Source organism: Rattus rattus, chromosome 16 (genome assembly GCF_011064425.1).
Source record: "Rattus rattus isolate New Zealand chromosome 16, Rrattus_CSIRO_v1, whole genome shotgun sequence".
NCBI lineage: Eukaryota > Metazoa > Chordata > Mammalia > Rodentia > Muridae > Rattus > Rattus rattus.
In genome coordinates this window covers 10634668-10662126 of record NC_046169.1, presented here as the reverse complement: position 1 = coordinate 10662126, position 27459 = coordinate 10634668, and the positions used below count along the sequence as shown (strand labels likewise).

General features: G+C 54.1%; 1 protein-coding gene across 1 annotated transcript in view; it reads right to left on the bottom strand.

Annotated features, from left to right (window-relative positions):
- Positions 1-2078: 2078 nt before the first annotated feature.
- Positions 2079-27459, bottom strand: part of Radil (Rap associating with DIL domain) — a 61065-nt gene continuing 35684 nt past the window's right edge. The window contains exons 2-14 of the mRNA XM_032886861.1: positions 25782-26029; positions 24127-24756; positions 21590-21627; positions 15979-16139; positions 13410-13522; positions 12780-13017; positions 12265-12437; positions 6262-6412; positions 5166-5356; positions 4535-4886; positions 3075-3214; positions 2641-2780; positions 2079-2493 (exon numbers count right to left, since the gene is read on the bottom strand). Of these exons, the coding sequence (XP_032742752.1) occupies positions 2388-2493; positions 2641-2780; positions 3075-3214; positions 4535-4886; positions 5166-5356; positions 6262-6412; positions 12265-12437; positions 12780-13017; positions 13410-13522; positions 15979-16139; positions 21590-21627; positions 24127-24756; positions 25782-26029 (2681 nt within the window). The 3' untranslated portion in view covers positions 2079-2387. The remainder of the gene's footprint in view (positions 2494-2640; positions 2781-3074; positions 3215-4534; positions 4887-5165; positions 5357-6261; positions 6413-12264; positions 12438-12779; positions 13018-13409; positions 13523-15978; positions 16140-21589; positions 21628-24126; positions 24757-25781; positions 26030-27459) is intronic.

Here is a 27459-nt window from a genome sequence, read left to right as displayed (position 1 = left end):
CAGCCACAGCAGCAGGTGGACAGATGCAGCCACTGCAGCAGGTGGACAGATGCAGCCACTGCAGCAGGTGGACACATGCAGCCACAGCAGCAGGTGGACAGATGCAGCCACAGCAGCAGGTGGACAGATGCAGCCACTGCAGCAGGTGGACACATGCAGCCACAGCAGCAGGTGGAGACATACAGTCACAGCAGCAGGTGGACACATGCAGCCACTGCAGCAGGTGGACACATGCAGCCACAGCAGCAGGTGGACACATGCAGCCACTGCAGCAGGTGGAGACATGCAGCCACAGCAGCAGGTGGGCAGATGCAGCCACTGCAGCAGGTGGACAGATGCAGCCACTGCAGCAGGTAGACAGATGCAGCAGATGCACTGCAGCTCCCTGTGGTAACCAGGAGGGTGCAACATAGAGAAGCAAGAGGGCTTAGTATTAGGGCCAGTCCAGGCCTGTGCGCCCTCCACAAAGGTTGCTTTCGTGTTTGCAGCCAACTGGGACTCCTTTGTACCAAGGATCCCTGTATTCCTATTAAAAATATGAGAACCTTGGGCTAGAGAGAGAGCTTAGTGGGTAAAGCCCTTGCCCTACGTGCATGCGGACCTGAGTTCCAATCTACAGAGCCTACATAAAGCCAGCTACAGAAGCACATTGTCCGTAGTCCTCATGCTCCTCCAGTGAGATGGAGAGAAAGGGGATACCAGAGACTGTCAGGGCTCCCAACCTGGTGCACACGGCAGGCAGCAAACAAGAAAGAGAGCCTGTCTGAAGGAAGAGGGGTGAGGGCTGACATCTGAGGTCATCCCCTTCCGTCAACACATGCTGTGGCACCTGTGCACCTGCACACACAGGCAGACACAGACACACACAGATATACACACAGGTACACACAGACACACACCAGTTTTAAAAGACGAGGTTTGTGCACACTGGGCACATGGATGTGGCTGCTGACCCTGCTGAAGATGTACAGCACAGCCACATTTGTTCACACCCCGTGGGGGCCTGTGCGAGCCACATCCCAGCACACCAGCCGCTGGCTGGAGAAGGAAGCTGGCCTCCCAACAGTGTAAATGGATGTGGGTCGGGAGAAAAGCCTGGGCCCCCAGCTTAGTATTAGTGTTTAACCACCTACTTTTGTCATCAGTGGCAAGTGGGGAAGAGTAAGGGGTCATCTCAGCAGGGAGAGATGGCTTAAGGCTGGCTGGGACCCAAGGCGACATCAGCTTGATCATCTAGCTGTCTCCAGGCCTGCAGACCCCTTACTTTGGAGGAGACACTATGTATGCAATGTGATTGGGTGCGGGGAGTGGGGAGTGAGGAGTGGTGTGTGGGTGGGGAGGATATGGATGATTCACGCTTTCCCAAAACTCAGGCGGCTGAAATCAGCCTGCAGGGACGGGGAGCGCCCTGGGCTACCTCCGCCACAGTAAAGCTCCATGCTGGCCCTGACCCGGTCTCAAAGGAAGGACCAAAAGACTGGACCACACTGCCTCAGGGCTCTTGTTTCCTGGCTGCAAAGAAGCTGCAGTCCTTGGGTAGAGGGTCTTTCAAGTAATCCCATCTACAGCCTAGCTTGAGGGAGGCTGAGACAGGAAGATAGAAAGAAGCTCACAGTCTTCTTGAGCTACGGAGCAAGTTCAAGACCAGCCCGGGGAACTCAGTGAGAACGCTGCAAAACAAAATACAGGGCTGGAGAGATGGCTTAGTGGTTAAGAGCACTGACTGCTCTTCCAGAGGTCCTGAGTTCAAATCCCAGCAGTCACATGGTGGCTTACAACCATCTGTAATGGGATCTGATGCCCTCTTCTGGTGTGTCAGAAGACAGCTACAGTGCACTCATATAATAAATAAACAAATCTTTGGACTGGGGTGTGGCTCAGTGGTAGAGTCTGTCTAGCATATTAAGACCTCTAGGTGCAGACCCAGGCCCAGAAGCAAGGGAGTGGGGAGCTGGGAGCGACATCTATTACCGTCCACACTGATGCATTCCTTGCTGGCTGGGCAGGCAGGCTGGACACTGGCTTCTCTCAGTGTTGCCCATGTGCTCTGTACCACAGTGCAGACCCTACATCCCCACTATAAGAATACGAAAGATAGTTTATTGAATCTAAATTCTCCATTAAAGCCTTTAAACATAAAATCTCTGTAGGAAATGTCACAACTTAGTGTCATCTGTCATATAAATAAATATACACTAAGATGCACACTATCAACAGGTGTCCTCAACGTGAGGCCACAACACAGGGATGCAGTCAACTTTACAACTCAGGACTGGCTGGACTGGGCAGTGAGGGAGGGGGAGGGGGAGGGGTGCCGTGGGTGGCTGTTGGAGGCACCTGGAGGGGATACAGGAAGCAGGTGGTGGGGGCAAGGGTCCATTGGTCTATTAGGAAGGGGGTTTGCGGAAGCGGATTTTCTTGGCCGTTTCCATGTCAGACTTGGCAACCAGAAATCGCATCTTCTTGCCTCCATGTCGGATGAGATCCACTGCCCTGAAATCAAGGACAGAGGTGAGGCTGGCAGAGGAGGGAGCAGTGGCCTCAGTCATTGCCTCTCCCTCCCTGGGATGCAGGAGTGGCCTGTCGGTGCCCCTCACTTCCCTGGCTAGTCCTGCATCTCAGGCCAGCTGTGGGGCCTACCTCATGTAGCTGACACCCATCAGGCTGCTGCCGTTCACCTCCAGGATTTGGTCTCCCAGGGACAGCCGTCCATCAGATGCCGCGGGGCTCCCGGGAAGTAAGGTCTGTATGTAGAGTCCCGGGGCCTCCAGAGGTGTGTGCTGGGGAGAAGCAGGGACCTCAAGACGCTGCTGGTGCTGACACATGCTCTCCCCAGAAGAGACCTTGTACCTCACCCCCAACCCTCCCCATGAACTTGTGGAACCCATGCCTGGACCTAGCCAGGTCACAAATTACGGACCCGGTGTGTCCCACAGGAAAGCACTGGGCTCCATCAGTGCTCCCAAAGGCAGGCCCAGGAGACAGTCCGGGCCTCTGTCACCGGCCTGACTATGCTCACTGTAGAGGACGAGTCTGCAAGAATGGGGGAGAGGGCTGAGGTCCAGGGTCCTCACCATGCCATCGATCAGGCCCATCCCCAGCCCCGAGGGGCCTCGCTCCAGCTCCACCATGAACACGTAGCAGAAGTCCTCTGTGCTGGAGCTAGGGCTGGAGGCCTCGGCAGGAGGCTCAGCCACAGCCTGAACCGCATCTCCTGGGCAGAGAGGACGGAAGGAAGGGTAAGGAGCCACTGGGCTTGGAGGGTAGCACTCACCCCAGACTCAGCACACGGGGAACCTTGAGAAGACAGAGATGGCTCACAAGACAGGACAAGTGCTCCTGGATCGCCAGGAAGAGGCCACCTGGACAGAAAGTGACAGCAAGCCCAGGGGAAGGGACAGGCCCAAACTTAACAGGACATTAACCCCTCTGAGGCCAGGGACCCAATGCATTTGGGCAGCCTAGCCTCCCACCACCTCTTCACTGTTGTCCCCTCCCTCCTGCCACTAGGATGGCACTGTCAGTCATCCTCCCTGAGGCTGCCATTGTACCAAGAACCTGCCATAGACCCCAATCTAACAGGCCCGCCTCAAGGCCGTGCCTCCACAACAGAGTTCATGTCTGTGTGGGAATCCCAGGACAGAGCCTGATCTAACAATTCTGAGGTAGCCTGCCACCTTGCCCTGCTCCACCAAGCGCACAAAGCCATTCAAACTTGAAGGATAATCAAGGGCACAATCAAGAGTCCTCACAGGAGCAGGTGGGCCGCACCTCCTGTGCACACACATCTCTCCGTGCTCACACCTAAGGGCCGCACCATGCGCATGCACATCTCTCCATGCTCACACATAAGGGCCACACCATGTACACACACCTCTCCGTGCTCACACCTAAGGGCCGCACCATGCGCATGCACATCTCTCCGTGCTCACACCTAAGGGCCGCACCATGCGCATGCACATCTCTCCGTGCTCACACATAAGGGCCACACCATGTACACACACATCTCCCTGTGCTCACACCTAAGGGCTGCACCGTGTGCACACACATCTCTCCATGCTCACACCTAAGGGCCGCACTGTCTGCACACACATCTCCCTGTGCTCACACCTAAGGGCCGCACTGTGTGCACACACATCTCCCTGTGCTCACACCTAAGGGCCGCACCATGCGCATGCACATCTCTCCGTGCTCACACATAAGGGCCACACCATGTACACACACATCTCCCTGTGCTCACACCTAAGGGCTGCACCGTGTGCACACACATCTCTCCATGCTCACACCTAAGGGCCGCACTATGTGCACACACATCTCCCTGTGCTCACACCTAAGGGCCACACCGTGTGCACACACACCTCTCCATGCTCACACCAAGGGCCGCACTGTGGACTCGCCTACCAGTACTGTCCCTGAACAGGCACTAGGGAGCATGCTCTGGACACAGCACTGGCTGACAGAGTGGCCCGGGGAGACCTGCTATCAAGACACGAGGTAGGGTCTGCTAACCAATCATGAGTGGACCAGGTCTCACCTTCTAGAACTGCACCAGGAAGACCACCTGGCCCATTCCTCTGCCCTTCGAGGAGCGCTTTTCCACAGAGGCCGCTGGGCTCTGGCCAGGTAGGGCCTCCAGGCTCCAGGCCCAGTGGTGTGCTGGGAGGAGTGAGCAGGCAGGAGGAGTCAGTGTGCAGGGAGCCAGCCTGGGAGCCCCTGCGGTCCCCTCGGGGAGGCTGTCTTCCAGGGGGACCCTGTGCCCGGGGAGCTCCAGGCACAGGAAGAGAATGGCCAGGAGCAGTTTCCACAGCTCCTCTGCTTGGGTCCCTATTAGTCAAGGGGCAGCCATGGCCTTCCAGATGCCCCTCAGGAATTGTGTGGTACAGGCCCTGGAAAGAGAAAGGTGGACAAACATTGAGGCCCAGAGGAGGGGATGGACCAGACATCTGTGATGGCTCCCTGTGAGGAAGAGACAGATGAGCCATCCAGGAGAACATGGGTCCAGGTAGGCCATAGACACAGAGTGACTAAAGACACGTCCAAGCCTGTGCCACATCAGAGACCCGAGGCCACTCTGTCTCAGGATGTCTGCTGCATTCCCCAGCCCACTCTAGACCAGTGTCTGCTTTTGACAGGCCCTCCCCACCAATACACCTGCCCCACTCTACCTCGATGCTGCCAGGCTGGGTGGGCCCACTCTCAGGGCTTGCTTGGCCCCGCAGCCCCCACAGGAAGTGGCGGATGTAGAGCAGGTGCTGGTAGATGCTGTCCTCCGGGCAGTCGGCCTCCAGGTCCACCTGGAAGCCCTGGCTCGGCAGAACGATGGGTGGCGGGTTCTCATAGGACTCCAGGATGTCCTCTGCAGGGGAGTGAGGGGGCGCTGGGACCTGGCCTGCCCTCCCTCCATCTTAGGTCCCTGCCCACCCACGGAGGACCTAAGACAGCACGACCTCGGGCAGGCTGAGTCCCAGCCTAGTCTCTTCTCTTCTGAATCCCGACTAGGCTATCTAGACTGGCAGACACCACCCCTCCATATACCTATGTGTCACTGGGACACACACATGTGCACATGGGACGTTACTATGTGCAGGTCCTGGATGGGGATGGAGACAGGAACCTGTCTGTGATGCCAGCTCTGAGCTCCCAGCACAGAGCCTCACTGGGGAAGGGGAGCGTTCTGATACAGATCTGCGATAGGAGGGGCCCAATGGGATCAAGTGGGCCCAGGAGCGCGGTTTAGAGGCTTCCTCTGTGCCCAGCCAGGGGTGGCCAGGTAACAGGAAGTCAGTGCGAAGCCTATCACACCCACAGCCTACTGTCTACCAGCCTGCACTTTCTGTTACACGCTGTGGATATATGTTTATGAAGGAAGATAGGTATAACTTATAAATTGAAATGTGTGTGTGTGTGTGTGTGTATGTATGTATGTATGTATGTATGTATGTATCTATGTACATAGCTCTGTTGCTCCACCAGGCATGTGAATGTGTGTAAACAGTATGTGTGCTCAGAGCTGAGGAATGTCTCCAGAGGCTTTGAGACCTCACGCTGCTGTTCATTTCCTCATCAGCTGGGTGCCAGTTGAGCCCCAGGAGGGAAGGGACATTGACACTGAGACTGGGGGGCAGCACAGTAGGTGGCAGAAGCTCCTGTGTTCCCACCTCAAGGGGCTGCTCTGGTGCTTTTCTGAGCTGGAGTCTGGGGGTCTCTGCCCTCAACCCCCAGTCCCACTCACCCCTCGGCTTGGCCGCCGGGGAGGCTCACCTGTCTGGAAGGCCTCAGGGCTGTCTTGGGCTCCTGGATCCCAGGCGCTCACAGGGCCCATGGCAGAGGCCAGTTGGTACTGAGTCAGCAGCCGGTGCAGCTGAGCAGGGTTCAGGGCAGGGAAGGTGGCTCGCAGGGTGGCCCAGCTCATCTGAGGACAAGGAGGTCAAGTTAAAGACCTGCGGGAGCTTGAGGTAGTCCCCTGCCCACAGACCCTAGGAGAGCCCTCCTCAGGCAGGGTTCTAGGCCCAAATCCATCTTTTCACTCCTAGAGAGGGCAGGCAGGAGCAGTGCAGCCAGCCGGGAGTCAGGGAAGGGGCAGGGCAGAAGACACTGCACTGGACACCTATCCATGTGTTGAGGCTGCCCTGGGCTACAAACTAAGACCCTGACTCAAGAAACTAGGAAGAATGAAAAGGGAGCGAAGGAAGGATGGAGGAGAGCCCATAAGTATGTGTGACCTGGAGCAGGCAGAAACAGGTCACCTAGGTGCTGTGAGTGACTGGGCTCTGGGTAGGGAAGGCTCTCTAAAGCAAAGGGACAAAGATGGCGCCCACTTGTAAGCCCAGTGCTCTCAGAAGGTAAGGGCAGGAGGATCGGGGGTTGTAGTTCAGCCTGGGCTACACAGTGAGTCTGAAGCCAGCCTAGGCTAACAATGACCTAAACAAAACCAGAACTGTCACCTGGCTCCCTGGCTCCCCCTGTCTCCTTCAGCTTGCTGCTTCATAGTGTTGCTCTGAAAGCCCCTCCTCTAGGGGAGGCAGCTCAGCAGGCCAGGATTCCAGGGTGGGAGGCTTCATTCAGACTTGTAGCTCTTAAAAGGTTTCCCTTCTTTGAGGTTCCATTCTACTCCAGAGGCTCTAGGTCGTCCCTGTCCACAGTGCCAAGGTTCTTGGTAAAGTCGCTTTGGGTCAGGGTAGGGACAGCCTGTGGCCTCCCACCACCAGCTTCTCTGCCCTCAGCTTGGCCTCTTTTCTTCCTCTCTGTCTCGATTTCCTTGCCAACAGCCCACAGGCCTGGGCTGCGGCCATCTAGAGTCTATGCCCCAGGGACAGGCAGAGCCTCAGAGCTGTTGGAGGAGGGACAGGAGCTGACCCCAGGCCACACTCTTCCTGGCAGTTCCTCCACACACCCCTCACTTCCAAGATGCACTGGGGAAGCTGTTTTCCTTTTGATGTCTCCTCCTGTTTCCCTGGTATGTCCCAGGTGGTCAGGAAGGGAACCGGAACTAGCCCTAGCCATGATCACATCTCCCCCGCCCCTCCTCCAGGCTCCTCTATCCATGTCCTCCTCTCTGGTGCTTGGATGGTACTCAGAGGAAGACTTTCTTCACTCTGAACTTCCCGCCCTGTCCTTTTCGCTTCTGCTCCTGTGGCTTCAGTTTACAAGGATTCTTGCTTGGTTTTGTTTATTCAGACAGGGTCCTGAACCAGTCAGATGGCTCGGTGGGTAACGCGTCTGCTCTAAGACCCACATGGTGGAGAGAGAATGAACAAGCTGTCCTCTGACCTCCTCATGTACACGTGCCTACACACATATCCATGTACAATAAATAAGTGTAATTAAAAATATTAATGGGACTGAAGAGATGCCTCAGCAGTTAAATGTGCTTGCTGCTCTTCCGGAGGATCCAGGGTCGGTTCCCAGTACCCACACCAGGAGCCTTACAACCAGCAGGAACTCTAGACCACGCAGGCCCAGCACCCTCCTCTGTGGGCGCCTGCACACTCATAGCACTCACTCGCTTACAAAGACACCATACATTAGATAAAGATGGGTCTTTACAAAATCTTTTTTAAAAGGACAGGGTCCTCATGAGGCTCAGGCTGGCCTTGAACTCATGGCAGACCTGCCTCGGCCTCCAGAGTATGGGAGTTACAAAGTGTGCATTGCTGTGTAACCCCCAGAAATCTTGTTTTCCTATTTATAGACACATTATTATTTACGAACACGATTTTTCTCTCTTTCACGGGGACAGAAATAATCGTTTTTCCTTTGCAGTTGCTTTTGCTGGCTAGTCTGAGGATTATTTGAATAAAACCCTCAGGCAAAGGATATTTTCCTTTTAGAGGGTTTAGAGGAGATGACCGTAAAGAATATGGGTGGACTCTGTGTGGACAGAAAGACCAAAACACCTGCTACCTGGCTCTAGGCAGAACAAGCTTGTCGCCTGTCACATCCCACAGAGGCTCCACCAGGACCTGGGCCAGCTGTCTTCACAGTGGCCTCCTGGTCTCTTTCGGCTGCAGGACTCAGTGTGGGAAGGGCAGGCATCGAGCTGAGCAGACTGGAGCAGCTGAGAGCTGGGGAGTTATAGCTGCTCCTTCCCGCATGCCGCCCTCACTCAGAAACCACACAGACCGTGGACTGGGGAGATGGCCCAGTACCAGAACCCATGTAAAAAGCCAAATGGGGTCCCTGGAGTCCTAGCTTTGAGAAAAACAGACAGATCACTGGAGCTCACTGACTAGCGAGCCTAGGGCTAGCTGGCAAAGTGCCAGGCCGAGGAGACACGCTGTCTCAAACAAAACGTAAAAGACGCCTGAGGAATGACCTTCAAGGATGTCTGTCCTCTGGCCTACACAGACACACACATAGACACACATACACACAGAGAGAGAGAGAGAAACAGAGAGAGACAGAGACACAGAGAGACAGAGAGAGACAGAGCAAAGAGAGACACAGAGATAGAGACAGAAATAGAGAGAGAGAGAGAGAGAGAGAGAGAGAGAGAGAGAGAGAGAGAGAGAGACTGCACAAATCTAAAACGCACAACTTGACGGCTTTTCTCAAATGAGCGTCCTTGTCACCACCCCAGGGACAACCTGGAGCAGTAATGAGCAGTTAACCACCCAGAGGCCTCTGTAGCCACCACTGAGGGTTTCCACGTGAGCCCAGGAGCCCGAAGCCTGAGCTCGGCCTCCCAGACTCCAGCTAGACGGGAAGCGGACGTGAGTTGTGGCTCTTGTTCTCCAGGCTCTGCAGCCTCTCCATACAGAATGACCAGGGTGGACTCTGTCCACGCAAAGCAACTCATGACTGAGGACCTTCACTGGAACCTGGGGTCTTGCAGGAGCTAAGCAGGCACTTTACCACTGGTCTACATGCCTAGCCCATCATTTTCCTTGTATTATTGTTACTTTTTTGGATCTTTTTTCGGAGCTGGGGACCGAACCCAGGGCCTTGTTATTGTTACTTTTTAAAGAAAGCAGTTTTATTTCTAAGCTAGAGTTACAGACAGTTGTGAGCTGCCATGCTAGGAACTGAACCTGGGTCCTCTGGGTGAAGAGTCAGTGTTCTTCACCACTGAGCCATCTCTTCAGTACTATTATTATGTTTAGTTGCATGTGTGTGCACACATGTGTGTGCCTGTGTTTCCATGTATGAGGGTGCAGCAGGCAGATGTCCCATTCAGCTCTTTGTGGCTCCCTATTGCAGATACATGCTTGCATTCCTTCAGTGGCTTTCCAGTCCTTCAACCAGAGGACTTCGAACTTCATCTGGCTGTGCAACTTGCTCTCTGAAAAAGGGTAGGTTCACCTCAGGCCACTCCATCTAAGGACGATACTTACTAATCTCTTAAAGCTGGCAACATGGTTCAGTGGTACAGCACCTGCTTAAAGGCACTGGAAGTGTGGTTCACTGGTAACACTTTCCTAGAATCCCCCCAGGGAGGGGCTGGGGCGTGGCTCAGTGGTAGAGCCCCTGCCTAGAATCCCCCAGTAAGGGGCTTGGGTGTGGCTCAGTGGTAGAGCCCCTGCCTAGAATCCCCCAGTGAGGGGCTGGGGCGTGGCTCAGTGGTTAATGCTTGTCTAGCATGCACAGGGTCCTAGGTTCCATTTCCAGCCCTGCTGAGGAAAATAGAAATGTTCAGTGATTATACTGGCTAGTTTTATGTCAACTTGACACAAGCTAAAGTTATCTGAAGGGAGGAACCTCAACTGAGAAAATGCCTGCTTAAGATCCAGCTATAGGGCATTTTCTTAATTAATGATTGATCCTTAAATTAGTGATCAGTGACCCCTGGGCTGGCAGTCCTGGGTTCTCTAAGGAAGCAGTCCGAGCAAGCCAGTGAGCAGCATCCCTCCATGGCCTCTGCATCTGGAGCTCCTGCCTCCAGGTTCCTGCCCTGTTTGAGTTCCTGTCCTGACTTCCTTCAATGATAAAAAGTCATATGGAAGTGTAAGCCAAATAAATAAAGCCGCTCCTCGCCAAGCAGTTTGGCCATGGTGCTTCATCCCAGCCACAGAAAGGCTGAAGCAGTGATATTTGAGGAGGAAGCAAACTGAAGTCCCAGGTGCCAGCTGCCAGCCATGCCTAGGCACCTGAGTTCTCTATGGTGCGGTTTTCACTTTATGATGAAAAAAATTAACCTCTGCTTTAAAACCAATATTGTAGCCATGTCGAGCAGATCTCCTCGCCCCGGTGAGATGGCTTAGCACATTAAAAAGGCTCTTGCCATCATCACCTTTGCTGACCTGAATTCCATCCCTGGGACCCCATGGTGGAAGCAGAGAACTGACTCCAGTAAGTTGTTCTGTGAACGCCACACACCCCTGTGGTACCAGCACACACACGCACTCACAATTAAATAAATGTAATTTTTAAATCACAAGTAGCCATGTCTGGAGGCCCAGCTCCACTGCACACTCATAGTGTCACCTCAGCTTTGCCTTCTATGGAAGAGATGCGGTTTTGCCCACTCAGCCAACTGCAGGGCAGTAGGGTGACACAGCTGTCTCAGTGACAAGCAGTGGCCACTGTCATTAAGGTCAGTGATGCCGAAACACAGGCGGGAGATATTGCAGAAATGTCTCTTTTCTTTCTCTACTTTTTTTTTTTTTAAGAGAAGATTTCCACAAGTAGCCCAGGCTGGCCTGGAACTTACTATGTAAGGCTAGCCTCAAACTTGCAACAATCCCCCCTGTTTCTGCCTTCGGAAGGCTGGGACTACAGGCATGAGCCACCATACCTGGTGGGACTACTCTTTTTGATCCAGTGTCTGTCTCCCAGGCCTGCTCAGGGCTTTCCTGGGGCTGAACAGTGAAGCTATGTTACCCAGTGAGCCTTTAACACACGTCTGGACAACAGAGGGCAGGTTTCATGTTAGATGGCTCCACCCACAGTCCCTCACGATGTTCACCGTCTCAGGACAAGCTCAGTGGTTTCCACACAGGAGAAGAAACCATTGCAGGGTTTCCATTAGCCATCGGACGAATGCTCTGAGGAAGAGGGTACCAGGAGTGGTGGGGGAGGGGGAGCCCTCGGTCCCTACTGCTGCGGTGGTAATGACCACAAACTTGAGGACAAAGCAAGAAGCAAGGCAAGGCACAACCCCACAGGGCTGACTGGATGGCTCTAGGGCAGGGGTTCTCAACCTGTGGATCGCAACCCCTTTGACAAACCTCTACTCCAAAGCTATTTACATTCTGATTCATAACAATAGCAAAATTACAGCTATGAAGTAGCAACAACAATAATGGTATGGCTGGGGTCACCACAGCATGAGGAACTGTATTGAAGGGTTGTGGCACTAGGGAGGGTGAGAACTGCTGCTGCTCTGTGCTATGAGTTCTGTTCTGCATGGGTATGGGACTAGGCTGAGCTTCTGGGCAGGCTTGGGCCCACTCAGAAGCTACTGAGCACCCAGGCTCTTGACAGCAGCCACTGTGAGCTGAGCCCTCTGTCTCCTCCCACCCGACCCTCTGACTTCTTCGATGGATCTGCTGACTAGGCTGGGCCCAGTGGGAGACAGATCATGTCCTCCTCTTCGGGTTCTTCACCTTGTCACACCACAGAGTGACCAGTACGGAGCCCAGGGACTGCCCACAGCACCCATGGGATTATCCAGCCTGGTGTGGGTGTGGACGGTTGAGGAACTAAACAACATGGGAGTTTTCCAGGCGCAGAGCCCAGGCCACCTTGACTTGGATTGTAAGCCAGTCACCCTAGAGCCAGCGCATGCATACCCTTCTCTGCACCGGTCCCCCAGTGCCCTTCTACCTGGACAAGCTGAGCACGGGGAGTAGCCAGCAGATGCAGGGTGCAGGAAAGCTTCCGAAAGAAGCGCTCGGCAGGTGCTCCGAGGCCAGCGCTGCGGGCCCACTCCAGAAACTGCTGCAGGCGGGCACACACCTGGACACCCCTGGGCCAGTGGAAGCAGCTCAGGGAGGGCCCTGGGGAGGGAGGAAAGGATGAGACCCACCAAGGTTCCCAAAGCACCATCTCCCTCTCCAAGTCACCTCAGCACCCTCTCAATTTCCAAGATAATGCTGACCACGCACTCTCTCAGGGCAGACATAGAAAGAGATGGAGGAGACCAGGTCCAAGGCACCAGGGGTTGTGACAGCCGCTAGCCCCCTCCCCTCCTACCCTACACCATCAGCTCATGCTCTGAGCTTTTGCCCTAGTCTAGGTCTGGAGCCATCCTCCCACGGGCTCAGCCAGGCAGAGCCTTCCCTTGAGGGCACATTTAGCTTTCTTAAAGGAACCCAGGTCTCGGCCCCAAGCACACTCACCCTTGTCCAGCACCTGATTGAGGAGCAGTGTACCAGAGAAGAAGAAGAGGTAAGCGAGCATCTGAGAGGCCACCTCAGGATGCATCTGCAGCTGCTGCAGGAGGTCCATGGTGGCCTGGAACACCGACACCACGCGCCGAAGCTCTTCAGGCAGAGCGGGGCCCGAGCGCCAGCTCTCCCTGCGCTCTGTCTGAAATGGGGGGCATTCCAAGAGGGCCGGGAGGCAGACATACAGGCACTGCAGAGACAGAGAACCCCAAGGGAATCCCACTGACAGGGATGCTGGGACTGCCCAGTAGCCCCAAATTTAACAAGCCTAAGGCAACAGGAGGGGACGAAGCCCAGCAGGAGTTGCCCTGGAACTAAGAAGTAGGGAGAGGAGCTGCAGGTGCAAACAGGACTGCCCACAGCAGGCACCAAGCAGTGCTGTAAAGGGCACCATGCCGATGACCACCAGGCTGGACCGTTATGGGGAAGAACGGGAGCAAGGGGTACAGCGAGGGCCAGGGTGGAACCAGCAGCTCTTCCTCCCTGCTGCAGTGGGCTCATCCCAGCCCATTCCCTCCTACCCCAAGGCCCTAGGAGAGCCGCAATCAACAGCACAGCGGCAGAGGCAGCGGCAGCACACACCTTGGAGAGGTAATACACGCACTGCTGGAAAGCGTACAGCACCACCTCCTCCAGGGCCGCCATGGCCTCCTCACTGGCTGTCAGCGTGCAGGAGAACAGCGACTCCTTGGAGCCTGCAGGGGGAGGGGCCGCAAGAGGAGGCTCACCTGCACAGCGTGCACATGTGGGCCCCCAGCCAGGAGCAGCCAGGACTCCACCGTCTACCTAGCTACCTGCTGGGGATCTGCCTGGCACGCACCTCCCATAGAGGTGTGGAGATCCCAAACCTGTCCCAGGCAGTCAGTCACACTGGCAGGCAGAGCTGGAGAGCAGACACAGGGGGTCCCATGTGTCCGTCTATGCTACTAAGACAGCTGGAAGTTTGTCCTTCCTTCATCCTTTCCTTTAATCCCTTCCTCCACCTCGCTACATCCTGCAGGCCTCTACCACTGGGTTTTTGGTTTTTTTGAAGACAACGTGCCCAGAATGGTCATGAACTCCCTCTGTAGCGCAAACTCACCCTAACTACTTGAGCCCACAGCTGTCCTGCCTCAGTCTCCCAAGTGGCTGGGTTAAGAGGCCCCAGCTGCCAGGCCATGCTTTCCATCAGAACTGGCTATTCAAGGCAGCAAGCCCCACCGGGCCCTGAAGGTCGCCTTTCAGGACACTGGTTAAAAGGCTTGTACATCAGCCCCTTGGGAGGCTATCACATGGCTGTGGCGCCAAAACGCTCTCGAGAAATAGGAAACCTCCTAGCACTCGGGAGGCAGAGGCTAGCCTGATCTACACAGCAAGTTCCAGGCCAGCCAGGGATATACAGTGAGACCCTGTCAAACAAAACAAAACAAAACAACAAAAAAGAAGCAAAACAACCCCCCCTAAATACAATAACAACAAACTAAAAAGAGCAAAAGGGGGATGGAGGCCTGGAGGGCCTGAAGATCCAGATTCACCTCACCCCTGGGCACAAGGACAAAGAGCAGCCGACAAGCGGAAAGCAGGATCAGTCCACTCCAGAGTGGCTCTAAGACACCCAGGTAGATACCTGAGATGTAACCGCCACCACAAAGCCACAGGGTCCCCAGGACCAGGTATCTCCTGGGCATTGAGGAAACCAGCCTCACCTGTTATAACCACAAAGGGGTGCGGGACACTACACAGACACAATGAACACCACCTCTCTCTTCAGGTTGGGCCTTCAGTGGCAGGGCCACAGGTCCTGTACCCAGGATAGGTCTAAACAGCCCAGTGGCCCCACTGATAAAGAGGAGTGAGTGACTTTGATGTTGTCATTGGCAAAGCAAACCTTCTGGCCCAGGTTCCCAGATGCCTGGTCAGGACATGGGACCTACCGCAGGTAGGCTCCTGGCCCTGTCAAAACCTCCCAGGCTATCTCCAGCACAGAGTCCTTAACAGACACATACCAATAAACCACCCAGGGGCTGGCCCACTCCACTACCTTACCCTTTAATTTTTTTGTCAGGTGTGTGTGTGTGTGTGTGTGTGTGTGTGTGTGTGTGTGTGTGTACATGTACTCAGGTGATGTCATGCGAAACTTCTCCCCATTCTTACCGGTCACCTAAAGGCTGGAGCCTGTGTTTGGGCAGTGGAAGGGAAAGGTGGGACTGGAGCTCTTAGAGAGAGGAAGAAGGGAAGGGAAAGGACGGAGGAAGAGGAGGTGGGAGGAAGACGGAACAGAACCACGTGACCTGGAGAGGCTGCAAGTAGCAAGGGATCTCACAGCTGGGGAGTGGAGCAGTGCAGTGGTGCATCCGCCCAATCTAGGTGTGCAGCTTATGAGTGCTGTAACTGAGATGTGTTCCTTACACGGGTTTACTGGGGTTGGAGATTTACTGCAGCACCAGTCGTTCCTTGGGGTCATCCACCTTGGCTTTTCAGACAGGGCCTCTCCCGGGGCCTGAGGCTCATTGTTTAGGCCAGGCCAGCCAGCCTGGGAGCCCAGGGAGGCCCGTCTCCTAGGATTGTGAGTGTGGGGACGACACCTGTGTACCGCCACCCTGGGCTTTACTTAAATGCTGGGGACAGCACTCAGGATCTCCTGCGTGTACAGTTGGCGCTTTACCAACTGAGCCACTTCCCTGATACAGCTCCCACCCCTGTCCCCCTCTCAGCAGAAGCACGTGCCCTGGAGTATTCTGGGAATTTGAGTATTTGGAAATGCTAGTTTCAGGCATGCTACCATATTTCCACCTCTGAAGCCGACAAGCCTTCCAGCTCTGATTGGCAGCATTCTTCCTTTCTGGAATTATGGGGCGTCTCTGAGCCCTTCATTTTGTTAATTGTATGCTCGAGTGTCCCCTCTAAGTGGCCTGTACCCACCTCCAACCTCCCACAAGCAGATCAGAGCGAGCTACAGTGGACATGAGGCGTGAGACAAAACAGACCAATATAGGGGCACCGGGTCAGTGTGAATCACTAATGCTGGCTTCATGTGTGACCCCCAAATGAGTGGACTGAGGGCCAAGAAAGTCCCACCCTGTGTAGGCACATGCGCGTGAAGCCACTGCTATACACACTGCCAACTGTGCATGAAGATGGTGCTGAGCCTGGGGAACCACATGGGCCATACCTGTGACATCCAGCTCCTCCTCCATGCTCTGCATGTACAGTGGGGACTTCTGTTGGATGAAGTACAGGAGTTCGATGGAGTTTGACATCCAAAAGAGAATGTGCTGCAGGTCAGGAACCAGGTCGGCCATGGGGAAGCTGGCCCAGGAGATGGGTTCCTGGCTACCGAGACAGAAAGGCTAACGGGTTACTCTGGGTATACAGATGAGGAGCCGAGTCTGCTGCTCTGCGTGCATGGGGACAGCCATCTTATGGGACACTAACAGAAGCAAACACCCTTGTCAATTCCCTAGAAGTCAGGAACCTGTCAGAGGCTTCAAAGTCTAATGCAGGCAGCCTGGGCACCAGACTGCACTCTAGTGAGGATGCTGCCTTCCCAGGATGCTTTGCTGGAGCACAGACTGAGCAGCTGTGAGTGCTACAGCGCTGTGTAGCATATACACACACACACACTCATGCATAGGGTGTGTATAGCAGGGCTTACTATCCATGGCTTTGGAGACAAGAAACCCGAGTATTAAGTATGTTATTTAGTCAAAGAAATAGGAGCCGTAAGATTATTTAACCAGGTAATTCTCAGAGGAAACAGACTGACAGAAGTGAGAGATCAATTAACTACTGAAGGACATCAGCGATGGGTGAAGGTAGTAAATCAGAGGCAGAAATCAGGAGTGAGGATGTGATTCTACCTGCCTAGAGCATTAAAGGTCAGAGATTAGCATTAGTATTCCCTCAGCATTTAGATCAATTGCTTACAATTAATGAGGGCCTGAAAATAGCTCATTGGGAGAGGCCCTGCCTAGAATCCCCCAGTGAGGGGCTAGGGTGTGGCTCAGTGGTAGAGTCCCTGCCTAGAATCCCCCAGTGAGGGGCTGGGGGCGTGGCTCAGTGGTGGAGCCTTGCCTAGAATCCCCCAGTGAGGGGCTGGGGTGTGGCTCAGTGGTAGAGCTCCTGCCTAGAATCCCCCAGTGAGGGGCTGGGGGCGTGGCTCAGTGGTGGAGCCTTGCCTAGAATCCCCCAGTGAGGGGCTGGGGTGTGGCTCAGTGGTAGAGCTCCTGCCTAGAATCCCCTAGTGAGGGGCTGGGGTGTGGCTCAGTGGTAGATCACCTGCCTAGAATCCCCCAGTGGGGATTTGACTTAGCATTAAGACGTTCACCTAAAATCAGTGGGGGAATAAGGAGAAAAGCTCACTGTTGAACACCTGTCTAGCTTGTGCAAGGTCCTGGGTTCAATCCATAACAGCACAAGAAAAGAAAACAAAGCATGTTTTTCAAACTTAGAAAAATCCCAGAGCTGACACAGCCACTGGAAGTCACCTGCTAAAGTACAAAGGGGAGCAGGACCATCCCAGTTACCACCATCCCTTCTGCAGTTTGGTGTGCTATCCATGTAGGGGCACTGTCACTCTAGTTAATGAAAATAGAACTGGGTACTGCTCAAAGGACTACCAGGTACCTGGCACCCAAGTTCCTGTAGGAGGAGCCCAGACCCCTCCTACAGTCAGCTGGGGCAAAGTTCCTTTCACCCCAGGTTTTCCACCTTCCAGCTAAGCACCCCCTTTCAAAAGAGTGTCAATGGCTGGCACCTGTGTTCCTTCTGCCCCTAGACTGGCTCTCACAGACTCTAGGCCACTCCAAACCATCTCCCCCACTGAGTGTCACACAGCAGCCCAGTTCCTCACCTCCTCAATGCACTGTCTGGGGCAGGTCCCTAAGGTTTAGGGATGGTGGAATCTCCCATGAGCCTCTGCAACCACGTCTGCTGAACATCTCGCCTAGCTAGGTGTGTGCCTCTGGGACCATGAGCACTCCCTCAGAAGGATCACCCCAAGATCTGACTGGGCTGGCTTCGTGGAGAAAAAGTCCAAGAATCTCTCACTGGTGGCCTCAGGGTCCCTCACTAGAAGAGGACATAAGGCTCCCCAAGTCATTTGTAGCTGGAGAAGATAGAAACTGAAGACTGTAGAGCCAGAAATGCCTGCCGTTTGATGTTGCTACATAGCCTGGGGCTCCTAAGGAAGGGTCCACACCACTGGGAACATCTGGGGACTAAATGGGGCTGATGTGAGGGGGGTCACAAGGGAGGATTTGGCCCTTTCTCCTGTTGTCCTAGGGCTGCCTGACTCTCCCCTGCAGTCCCGGCCATTAATTTCAGTTTAGTCCACAAACCATGGTGACCTCTCTGTCCTGGGCCTGGGTGGGGAAGAAGCTGGCTGGCGCCCATCTCTCCTGTGGTAGCTGCGGAGCACCATGCTTAGCTCGTACAGCACCGAGTCTTGATGGTTCTTTACCAGCCTGGCTTATACAGCGGCATGCAGAAGGGCCGCACATGCTCAGAAGAGCATCCACTTGATCTTCAGCGTCCAGCTCCATTTTGTTTCTAAGATTCACTGCCTTCCTCAATTTCCCCAGGAACCACGGGAAGTAAACCAGCATGCATGTTGTAACCACAACACCCGGCACATCATAAGGCAGCCACTCTAAGAAAGGAGGATCTGGGAGCTCTCTGGCTGGCCAGCAGTCTATGCACCAGTGAGCTCCAGGCTCAGTGAGACATACTATCTCAAGGGAATAGGCAGAGAGTGATAGAACAGGACCAGACTCCTCTGACCTCTGCAGGTGCACACCCAACCCTGCAACACAAACTCACATGTACGCACACGCACCCAAGCAGGCGCACGCACATCCACACACAGAGCAAGGCAGATGGACACATTTTTTCTGACCCCAAGTCCAAGAGGTAGGTCACCACACAGCTGCACAAAGTCACCCCAGGATGACATCAGCCATGAGGAAAACAGTCCATGCTGAGGGAGGGGAACCAGAAATAATGATTAGGGGGGAAAGAAAACAAACACTGGTAAGAAAAGAACAAGGCAGTTGAGATAAACACAGATTAGAAATGCAAATTACAGCACTAGGTGCCTTGGGAAACAGCGGGGCTGGTGCTGGAGCAAAACAAGTCATAAAGTGAGAGGCAGGAGGGGCCAAAGAGGGGCAGAGAGAAATACTAATATCTATGTGCTGAGGAGAGGTGGGGGGAGAGGGATGCATGAGATGTGTGGAGTGCAGGAGTGCTGTGCGGGTTGTGGGGGCTGTGATTTATGTGAGAGGTTTATGTGCCGTGTGTCTGTGTGTGCGTGTGTGTGTGGTGTGGGTATGTGTGTGTGCATGTGCATGTGTGTGTGGTATGGGTATGTGTGTGCATGTGCATGTGTGTGGTGTGGGTATGTGTGTGTGTGGTTTGTGGGATGTGTGGAAGGTGTAGGGAGGAGGTGGGGTGTGTCAGTTTGTGTGTGGGGGGTCTGTGTAGAATTTGAGTATAGTGTGTATATGTGTTTGTCTGTGTGACTCTGTGTATATGTGAGTCTTGTGGCTCTGTGTCTGTGTCTTTGTGTGTATGTGTCTTGTGTCTCTCTCTATGTCTGTGTCTCTCTGTGTGTGTCTGTGTCTGTGTGTCTTTGTGTCTCTCTGTGTGTATGTGTGTGTGTTTCTGTGTGTGTCTGTGTTTGTGTGTGTCTTTGTCTCTGTGTGTATGTGTGTTTCTCTGTGTGTATAGTTCGGAGAGCAGCCTCAGGTATTGTTCCTTGGGAGCACTGCCCATTTTGCTTTAGGGTCTCTTGGTGATCTAAGGCTCACTGAGTAGGCTAGGCTGGCTGGCTGTCGCCAGGCATACGGCTTGGACTGGAAGTGCATGGTTGCCAGGCCAGGAAATCTGGGAAGCAGCCTCCACGTCCACAGAGCAGAGAAGAGACATCTGGCACCAGCTGAGCCCAGATGTGAGTTCGTGGGACTGACTGACTGCTGTGTGCTGTACTGTCCTGTGTCCTTGTACTGATTCACTCTTTGCAAAAGCAAAAAGGAACTGAAAACAAAAAGCAGTAAGCATGCATTAGGGATGAAAACAGAACTCTGAAAGTTCTGGAAACGCAGCACAACAGAAGCTGCTAAAGGGAAGAAGGCCTTGGCTCTTCCTGTCCACAGGGAAGCGGGAGACACAACCCTGCATCCCAAATGTGGGAACAGGATCAATGTGCTTGCAACTCTTCTGAGATCTGCCATGTGGTCAGTCACCCTTTGGCATCAGTGCTGCCTCTGGCTAGTCTGCACAGACTGTTAGGCCAGACAGCAGCACCTGGTCTCCCTGTGCAGCTGCAGACTCCAGGGGTCCAGATCCTCACTGGCTAATGACGTCAACAGGCATGGAGGCAGCCTGAGCTCAAGTCCATCTGGTGGGTGTTGAGGATGGCAGGATCTCAGCCCTCTGTCCTGACCTCTGTGTGTCTTGTACTCAGAGGTTACTGCACAACCATGCCGCTGAGTCTGAGGTAGGAACATGCGGCCAGTAGGTGGCGCTCTTGGTCCCACAATTCCAGTCCCCTCCCCAGCTGCTCAGAGACCACCTTCAACTCAGCCTCAGCCTCAGCAGGCCAGCATGGCTTCTCCGGTGCACTCATGCATGCAAACATCTGCGCGTGTCACAGGTACTGTCTGGGAGTCTTTTCTTTTAAATACAGGATCTCATATATCCGAGGCTGGCCCCAAATTCACTATGTCACCAAGGATGACCTTGAACTTCTGATCCTCCAGCCTCCGCCTCTGAGTGCTGGGATTACAGGCCTGTCTATCTCTCCACATCTGGTTTATGTGAGCTGGGGATGGAGCCCAGGGTTTCCTGCATGGCAGGCAAGCACTCTACCCACCGAGGCACACCCCCAGCCCTGGGCCTGATTTTCTGAACTTCATCTTTAGTACTAGCACGCTCGCTGGAAGAGCCAAAGCTGCCGTTCCCAGATCCCTCCTGGTATGTATCCTACAGAGATGCCACTGCCTCCCTGACCATTCCCACCAAGAATCATGAAGACTTCCATTCTGGGAGGACAGGAGCTATGGGCCTCAGTGTCCGAAAATCCGAGGATACAGAACGATCCACAAATCCCACCAGGGTACTTTCCATGGAAGGTGGGCTAGGGTGCTTTAACCAGGAAAAGAAGCTGTGGGACCGACCACTCAGAAAAAAATCTTTCCTCTCCATGTTAAAGATGCTCTGGTGAATTCAGGGTGTGTGTGTGTGTGTGTGTGTGTGTGTGTGTGTGTGTGATGCACTGAGCAGCTAGCGAGCCTTTTGTGGAGTGTCTGCTGTTGGTTTCCTACTGGTGATTGAACCTGGGTCCTCCCAGGTGCTAGGCAAATGATCCATCCTAAGCCATTCCTTCAACTCATTGTGGGATCCTAGGCAGAAGGTCTACAGCTTACCTACACTCCACAACCCCTCAGTCTAGGTCAGAGCTCTACCACTGCACTATATCCCCAGTCCTGCTTTTACTTCACAATCTGGGACAGGGTCTGAGTTAGCTGCCCAGGCTGGCTGTGGACTCACTATCGAGCACAGGTAAGCCTTGAACTTGGAATCCTCCTGCCTTAGCCTCCTAAACACCACAGATAGCATGTGCCTGCACCACCAGGCCTACCTTGGAAATTTCCCTTTACAGCTTCCCAGGGTGGTTGGGAAAAAGGAATGGGAGGGCACTGGCTCAAGTCTGGAGCCAAGCCCAGGGAGCCTGCAGGGAACGTGATGTTGCAAGGGAGGGACAGTAACTAGGTCACACTTACAGTTGCGCCTGCTTTTCTGCTAGTTCTTTGGTCTTCTCCTGTAAAGGAACAAAAGTAAAATAGAAGCTAATGTGAGCAACACAGCACAGCAGCAGGATATATTCAAACACACAGCGTCCAGGGCCTGCAGGATGGCTCAGTGGGAAACAGACTTGTCACAGTCCCTAAATCCTATCCCTGGAACCCACAGACTGGTGATGGAGGGGTGGGTGATGCTGCAAGGGTCTCAGGGCTGCAAAGGCTGCACGAGCCCTGCACCACTGTCAGGTGGTGCTCTGACTGTGGCAACCACAGCAGTTGAAGGCTGCCTCAAGCGACAAGGGGAGCTGCTGCACGCCGAACTGTCTTTTATTCAGTGTTAAAAGAAGGGCTGCCTGCACTACTGCTTCTGAGCTTTGGCAGTCAGGTCTGCTAGTGGGGACTTCCTTCCCTACAGAACCCTCAAATCTGGCAAGGACGGTGTGGGTGTGGGCAGATTGTGACTTCTGCTTCTCCTAGCACGGAAGACATTACCAAAGCCAGCAGCTGTCAGAGAAACACACACCTGCCAACCCAGCACTCCCACTTGGGAGATGGGGGCCAGCCTGGGCTGTGAGGCCCTGTGTCAAACAAACAAATAAGCAAATAAAAAATAATTTTAAAAAAAAGTCTTCTAAGCAGGTCTGATTTTCTAGATCCTTATCGCTTTTCTTTTTTGGGGAGGAGGTGTGGTGGGCTTTTTTGTTTCTGTTTTGTTTTTTTTTTTTTTTTTTTTTTTTTTTTTTTTTTTTTTTTCAGAGCTGGGGACCGAACCCAGGGCCTTTTGTTTTTGAGACCGAGCCAAATCCCCAACCCTCTGTTTTGTTTTTTGAGACCGGGTCTCTCTATGTAACCCTGGCTGTAACAGAACTCCCTGTGTAGACCAGGTTGACCTTGAAATCCCAGAGATCTGCCTGCCTCTGCCTCCCATATACCAGGATTAAGGGCATGTGTCACTGTGCCTGGACCTCCTCCCCTCTTAAGTCCTTATTTATTATTAGGTCTATGCATGCTTATCTTCTTCTCTGTAGGGGCACCACATGTGTGCCCCTAGGAGGCCCAGAAGAGGGCATCAGACCTCCAGAAACGGGAGTCACAGGAAGTTGTGAGCCTCCTGACGTGAGCCCTCTGCATGAGAAGCAAGTGCTCAGAAGTGCTGAGCCGTCTGTCCGGCCGAAGCGCCCCTCTTTCTAAAGTCTACTACAGAAAAGGCTGTTACTTCCCATCTTAGATGAGAGCAATTCCTCTTGTAACAAAAATTAAACCCCCTAGTTAGTGGATTCATAAACTTTTAATTTTCCGCAACAAATATTATGTAAAAGGTGTCAAATTTAATAAAATAAATAAATGGAAAAGCGGAAAGAGAGGACGGATTCTGTAGGTTTTCCTCTGACCCCCACACGAGCCATGGAACAGGCTGACTGACTCACACACACACACACACACACACACACACACACACACACACACACACGCACACACACACACACACACACACAGTAGAGGGAAAGAGAGAACCCACTCATGAATACACATCATTTCATCTCCATGAAGAACACGGCAGGTGATCACAGACACCCGAGTTCTGCTGTTCCCTCTCAGCTAGGCCTTTTCCATTCTCAGAAACCTTTCCACCAACTCAGGTTTCTTCCCATTTCTGTGACTGACCCCCACACCCCTATGACAGACACGACAGGGCTCCCGCTTCCCTCAACAACCAGCCTGCGGGGTGTGTGTGCCTGTGTTGCTCTCTCTCCCGTATTTACTTCCATAGCCACAGGGTCTCTCACGAAGGCCGGCTGACTAAAACTGTTCTATTAGACTGACTGGACCCTGGTATCCACTCCTCTCTGGCCCTGAACCCTGGGATTACAGAGATGGTGATGAGCAAGGCCGAGATACCTAAAAGGCTCTAACAGCCCTGAGCAACAGAGACCCTTTCGGTCCTCAGGAGCCAGGTCACCTTCAGGGCAGGGAGTCAGCCTTGAGTCCCAGGCAGCCTGTTCCAATGCTTTTGTTTGCTCAGCCCAACAGGTGGCACTGCTGAGCTTTTTGCTGGCAGATTCCTCTGTGTGTGTGTGTGTGTGTGTGTGTGTGTGTGTGTGTGTGTGTGTGTGTGTGCTGGGAGGGGCAGTCATAGACGTTGGTAAGTATCCCGTGAGATATACGGGACTGGCTTCATAATGAGGAATTCTGCATGCCTCACCCCCACCCCCCAAGTCTACTGACCCATGTTGAGAGGCTCTGACTTGGAGACAATGTGCCAACAGCTGACAGCTGACTGTCCTGGGCCTCAACACCAAACTGACCTGGTGGAAACCACAGGGCCCATGGACAGTGGTCTAGTCAGACTCACACTGAGGCCTGCTGGGTTGGGAGTGTACATGGAGAAGCCAGCCCTTCCTCAGCCTGACATCATTGTGGGAGCATCACAGTAGTGGCAGGCCTTCAGCCCTAGCAGGCAGAGCCCAGCCACCTAGTCACACCCGACACAGACACAGGCCGTCACCCTCACGCACCCAGACAGTGTCTCGGATCCTTTTGGCGATCTTGAGCAGGAGATGCCTGAAGGTACCCGGCTGGAAGTGAGTGGCAGAGTGCTGGATGCAGAGGCAGAGGAGGAAGGCGGGTGTCAGCTTGTGGTCATCCCCTCCAGGCTCAATCAGTGTCATGATCCTCTGCAGCAGTGTGTCCTCCACGTCAGGCTCAAACTCCAGGAGCAGTGACCGCCGCCGCACCACAGCAGCAGGCAAGGAAGCCGGCCCTCGGGCTTTGAGCGCCGCACCACACATTCTACAGCTCTGGGGTGCCGCCCCAAGACGGGCGAGGGCACAGGCAGGCAGTGGCTGCGCCTGCCCTGGGTCCTTGAACAGCAGCAGGTAGTAGAGACCCAGGGAGAGCAGGTCGCCATGTTGTAGCACCACGGGGTTCCTTCCCACTTCTGAGAAGTTGACTGACACCGGTGCCCCTGCAATGGGCTCCAGCACTAGCCTGGTCCCCGCCGGGCCACCATCTGGGGACTGGTGGCGGCGAATGGTGCAGTGCAGAGGCAGGATGTCTGGGGCAGACAAGCTGATGCTGGGTTTGCTGGAGGGCGTGCGCTGGCCCACTGTGTGCCGCTCCCGGCTGAGCACGTACACCAGGCTGTCCTAAAGAGCAGACAGGCAATTGAGAATAGGTATGACACTGGTCACGCCAGCACTGCTCCAGCACAGCAGTGCCCCTGTTCCTTGCCGCTGGCCACCCACCCCAATGTCACCAGTCACCTTTACCTTGGTAACCTCTGGCCACCCCAGCCCAACCCAGAGGACATTGCTTCCTTACAGAAGAGACCAAACAAGAGGTGAGAGCAGTGCTTTGTCTGATGGCCACGAGCTAAGGGCTACCAGACCCCCCCTAGGTCCCCCAGGAAGCAGTGTAGGCCCTGCTCCTCAGTTCTCAGTTCAAAATGGGGCTTCTCTTGAGACTGAGCCCAGGAGCCCCGTGGGTGCTGTGAAAGGCCCAGAGACCAGAGCAGGAATGAGCAAAGACAAAAAACAAATGACAGTAGGCTGTCACCAAGGGCTAGTTCCTTAGGACCCAGATAAAAAAGTAGGAAGTGGCTCTGGGAACTGAGTCTGCTAGCACAAGCCAATCATCCCTACAGTAGGGAAGGAAGCTGAGGCAGAAGGATTGTGTTCAAGGCCTTCTTGGATGACAGAGAGTTTCACACCAGCCTGGGCTACCTAGGAAGACATTGTCTCCAAAAGGAAACCGGAGAGAGGGAGGGAGAGGGGAGAGGAGCTCCAACAACATGGCTACCAAATAATGATCAGTTTCCAATGTCACCTGGCCAAGAAGGCCCTGGTCTTACACACACACACAGCCCTACCCAAGGAGGCCTGGTCTCAACACACACACACACACACACACACACACACACACACACACACACACACACACACACCCTACCCCCAAAGACCCAGTGAGGGCTGAGGTCAGTGACAGCCTTGGCTTGGTCCTGGACAGGGGACACAAGCAGCCAGCAGCCTTGTGCTTCATCTCCCACCCCCACAGCATCCTCCCAGCCTTAGGGAGATCCCACAGCTGCCTCTGTTGGGAGGAAGGATGAGGCCTGACCTCCAAGTCCTTGGGCTGTAAGGGGCAGCGGTGCTGGGGGCTGGGGGTGGCTCACGTGCTGCTGGTTGTAGCCCTGCAACAGCAGCAGGTGCGGGCACTGGTACAGGGAGTAACGCATGCTGTCAGGGAGGGGCTCCTCAGGCCTCTGGGCAGCCTCAGGTAGCGTTGGTGTTGGGCTTAGGCTGGTCTCGCTGACTGTACGGCGCAGCCCGGTTGGTGGGGAGCTTTGGGCAGTCTCAGAGGTGAGGGCTGGGGTTCCCTTGGCACGGATACGCTGTAGCCTCCGAGCTTGGGCGTTTATCCCTGGAACAGAACGAGTGAAGAAAAGTGGTCAGAGATCTCATTACCTACTTTTCAGACTGTCCAGACTTTGAGTCTCGTTGAGTCACTTAGACACCTGTCATTATTCTGTCCAAAAAGGCCTGGAGGAGGCCTCAGGCCTCTGGCCAATGGCTATGTCCTTTGAAAGCTGAGGTACTGCCTAGATGGTGAGGAAGCCCCAACACACAAACAGGCACAAAGCAGGTAGCCCAGATGTCCACATCTTGTGGCTCAGAGGTGACCATCACATGCCTTAGCCTGCACCATGGTCACCACCACCAAAGCTATAAACCATGTCCCCATCACAGTCTTGCTCAGATCTGATCATCATGTCAGCACAGAGCCCTGCTCCTGACAGGCCTGCGCTATCCTTCCAAGCCATGTGTGTTCGAGCAAACTCTCTGCGGGTAGGGTACTCTGGCTAGTGATGAAGCCAGTCATTTCGCAAGGCAGAACTGGCAAACTGCCAGGCTGTTTCGGCTACAGCATGGCTGCCACCTTCTGGAGGCCAGCATGGACCTTGAGTAAACACACACATATGAACACGCATTTAGGCACAAGTGTACACAAACATACATGCACCAAAATATACATGTGCACACAAATGTGTAAGCCACACATAAATAGAAGTCCATGTAAAAATGTTCACAAGTACACACGCACACCCAAACACACACATGCACAAACAAATGAAACAAACAAACACAATAAAACAAATAGATTCGTGCAGCCACAAACGCACATGCACACACAGTCTGCATTTCACACTCCTACGTACAACACACACGCACAGAAACATAAACACGAGTATATGTGCTCCCAGCTCCGCACACAGACGTTCACATGCTGCTGAGAAATAATAGCACTCCACTCCACGAACCACTTTAAAAACCTCATGCTTCCAAATACAGGAAATGCTCTCTGAAGCACCACTGCTGGGAAGGCTCCCAGCAGGATGAAGGGAACCCTGGGGACCCAGTACAATGCTCCCAGCTGACCCTGGAGCTTTCTTCCGGGAGCCCTCTGCCGAGTCCCCTCCATGCAGCTTTGCCCCTGTCGATAGCATCCTTTCTTCCAGCAAAAGGAACTAGACAAAAGCCAGAAGGGGGCCAGGAACTGGCCGCTATGCACACCTTACCGGGAGCTGGTGGCTGAGCTCTAAGCTCTGCCCTTCCTTGCAGACGGCTGCCTGCGCATCTGCAGCCCGCAGGGGGCTGGGGCTGCAGGATGGAGGCTGGCCAGCCGCAGTGCCAGGCTATGAGACTGCTCCGCCTGCTGCAGAGCCCAGCTGGCTGGCACGGCCAGAGACAGGTGCCCAGCAGGTGAGGCCGGAGCCCTCAGTCCTGCCTTGTCCTGCCCTGCCCCCAATCTGTAAAGAACGCCAGCTCCTCATTGAACAACCAGATCTGAAA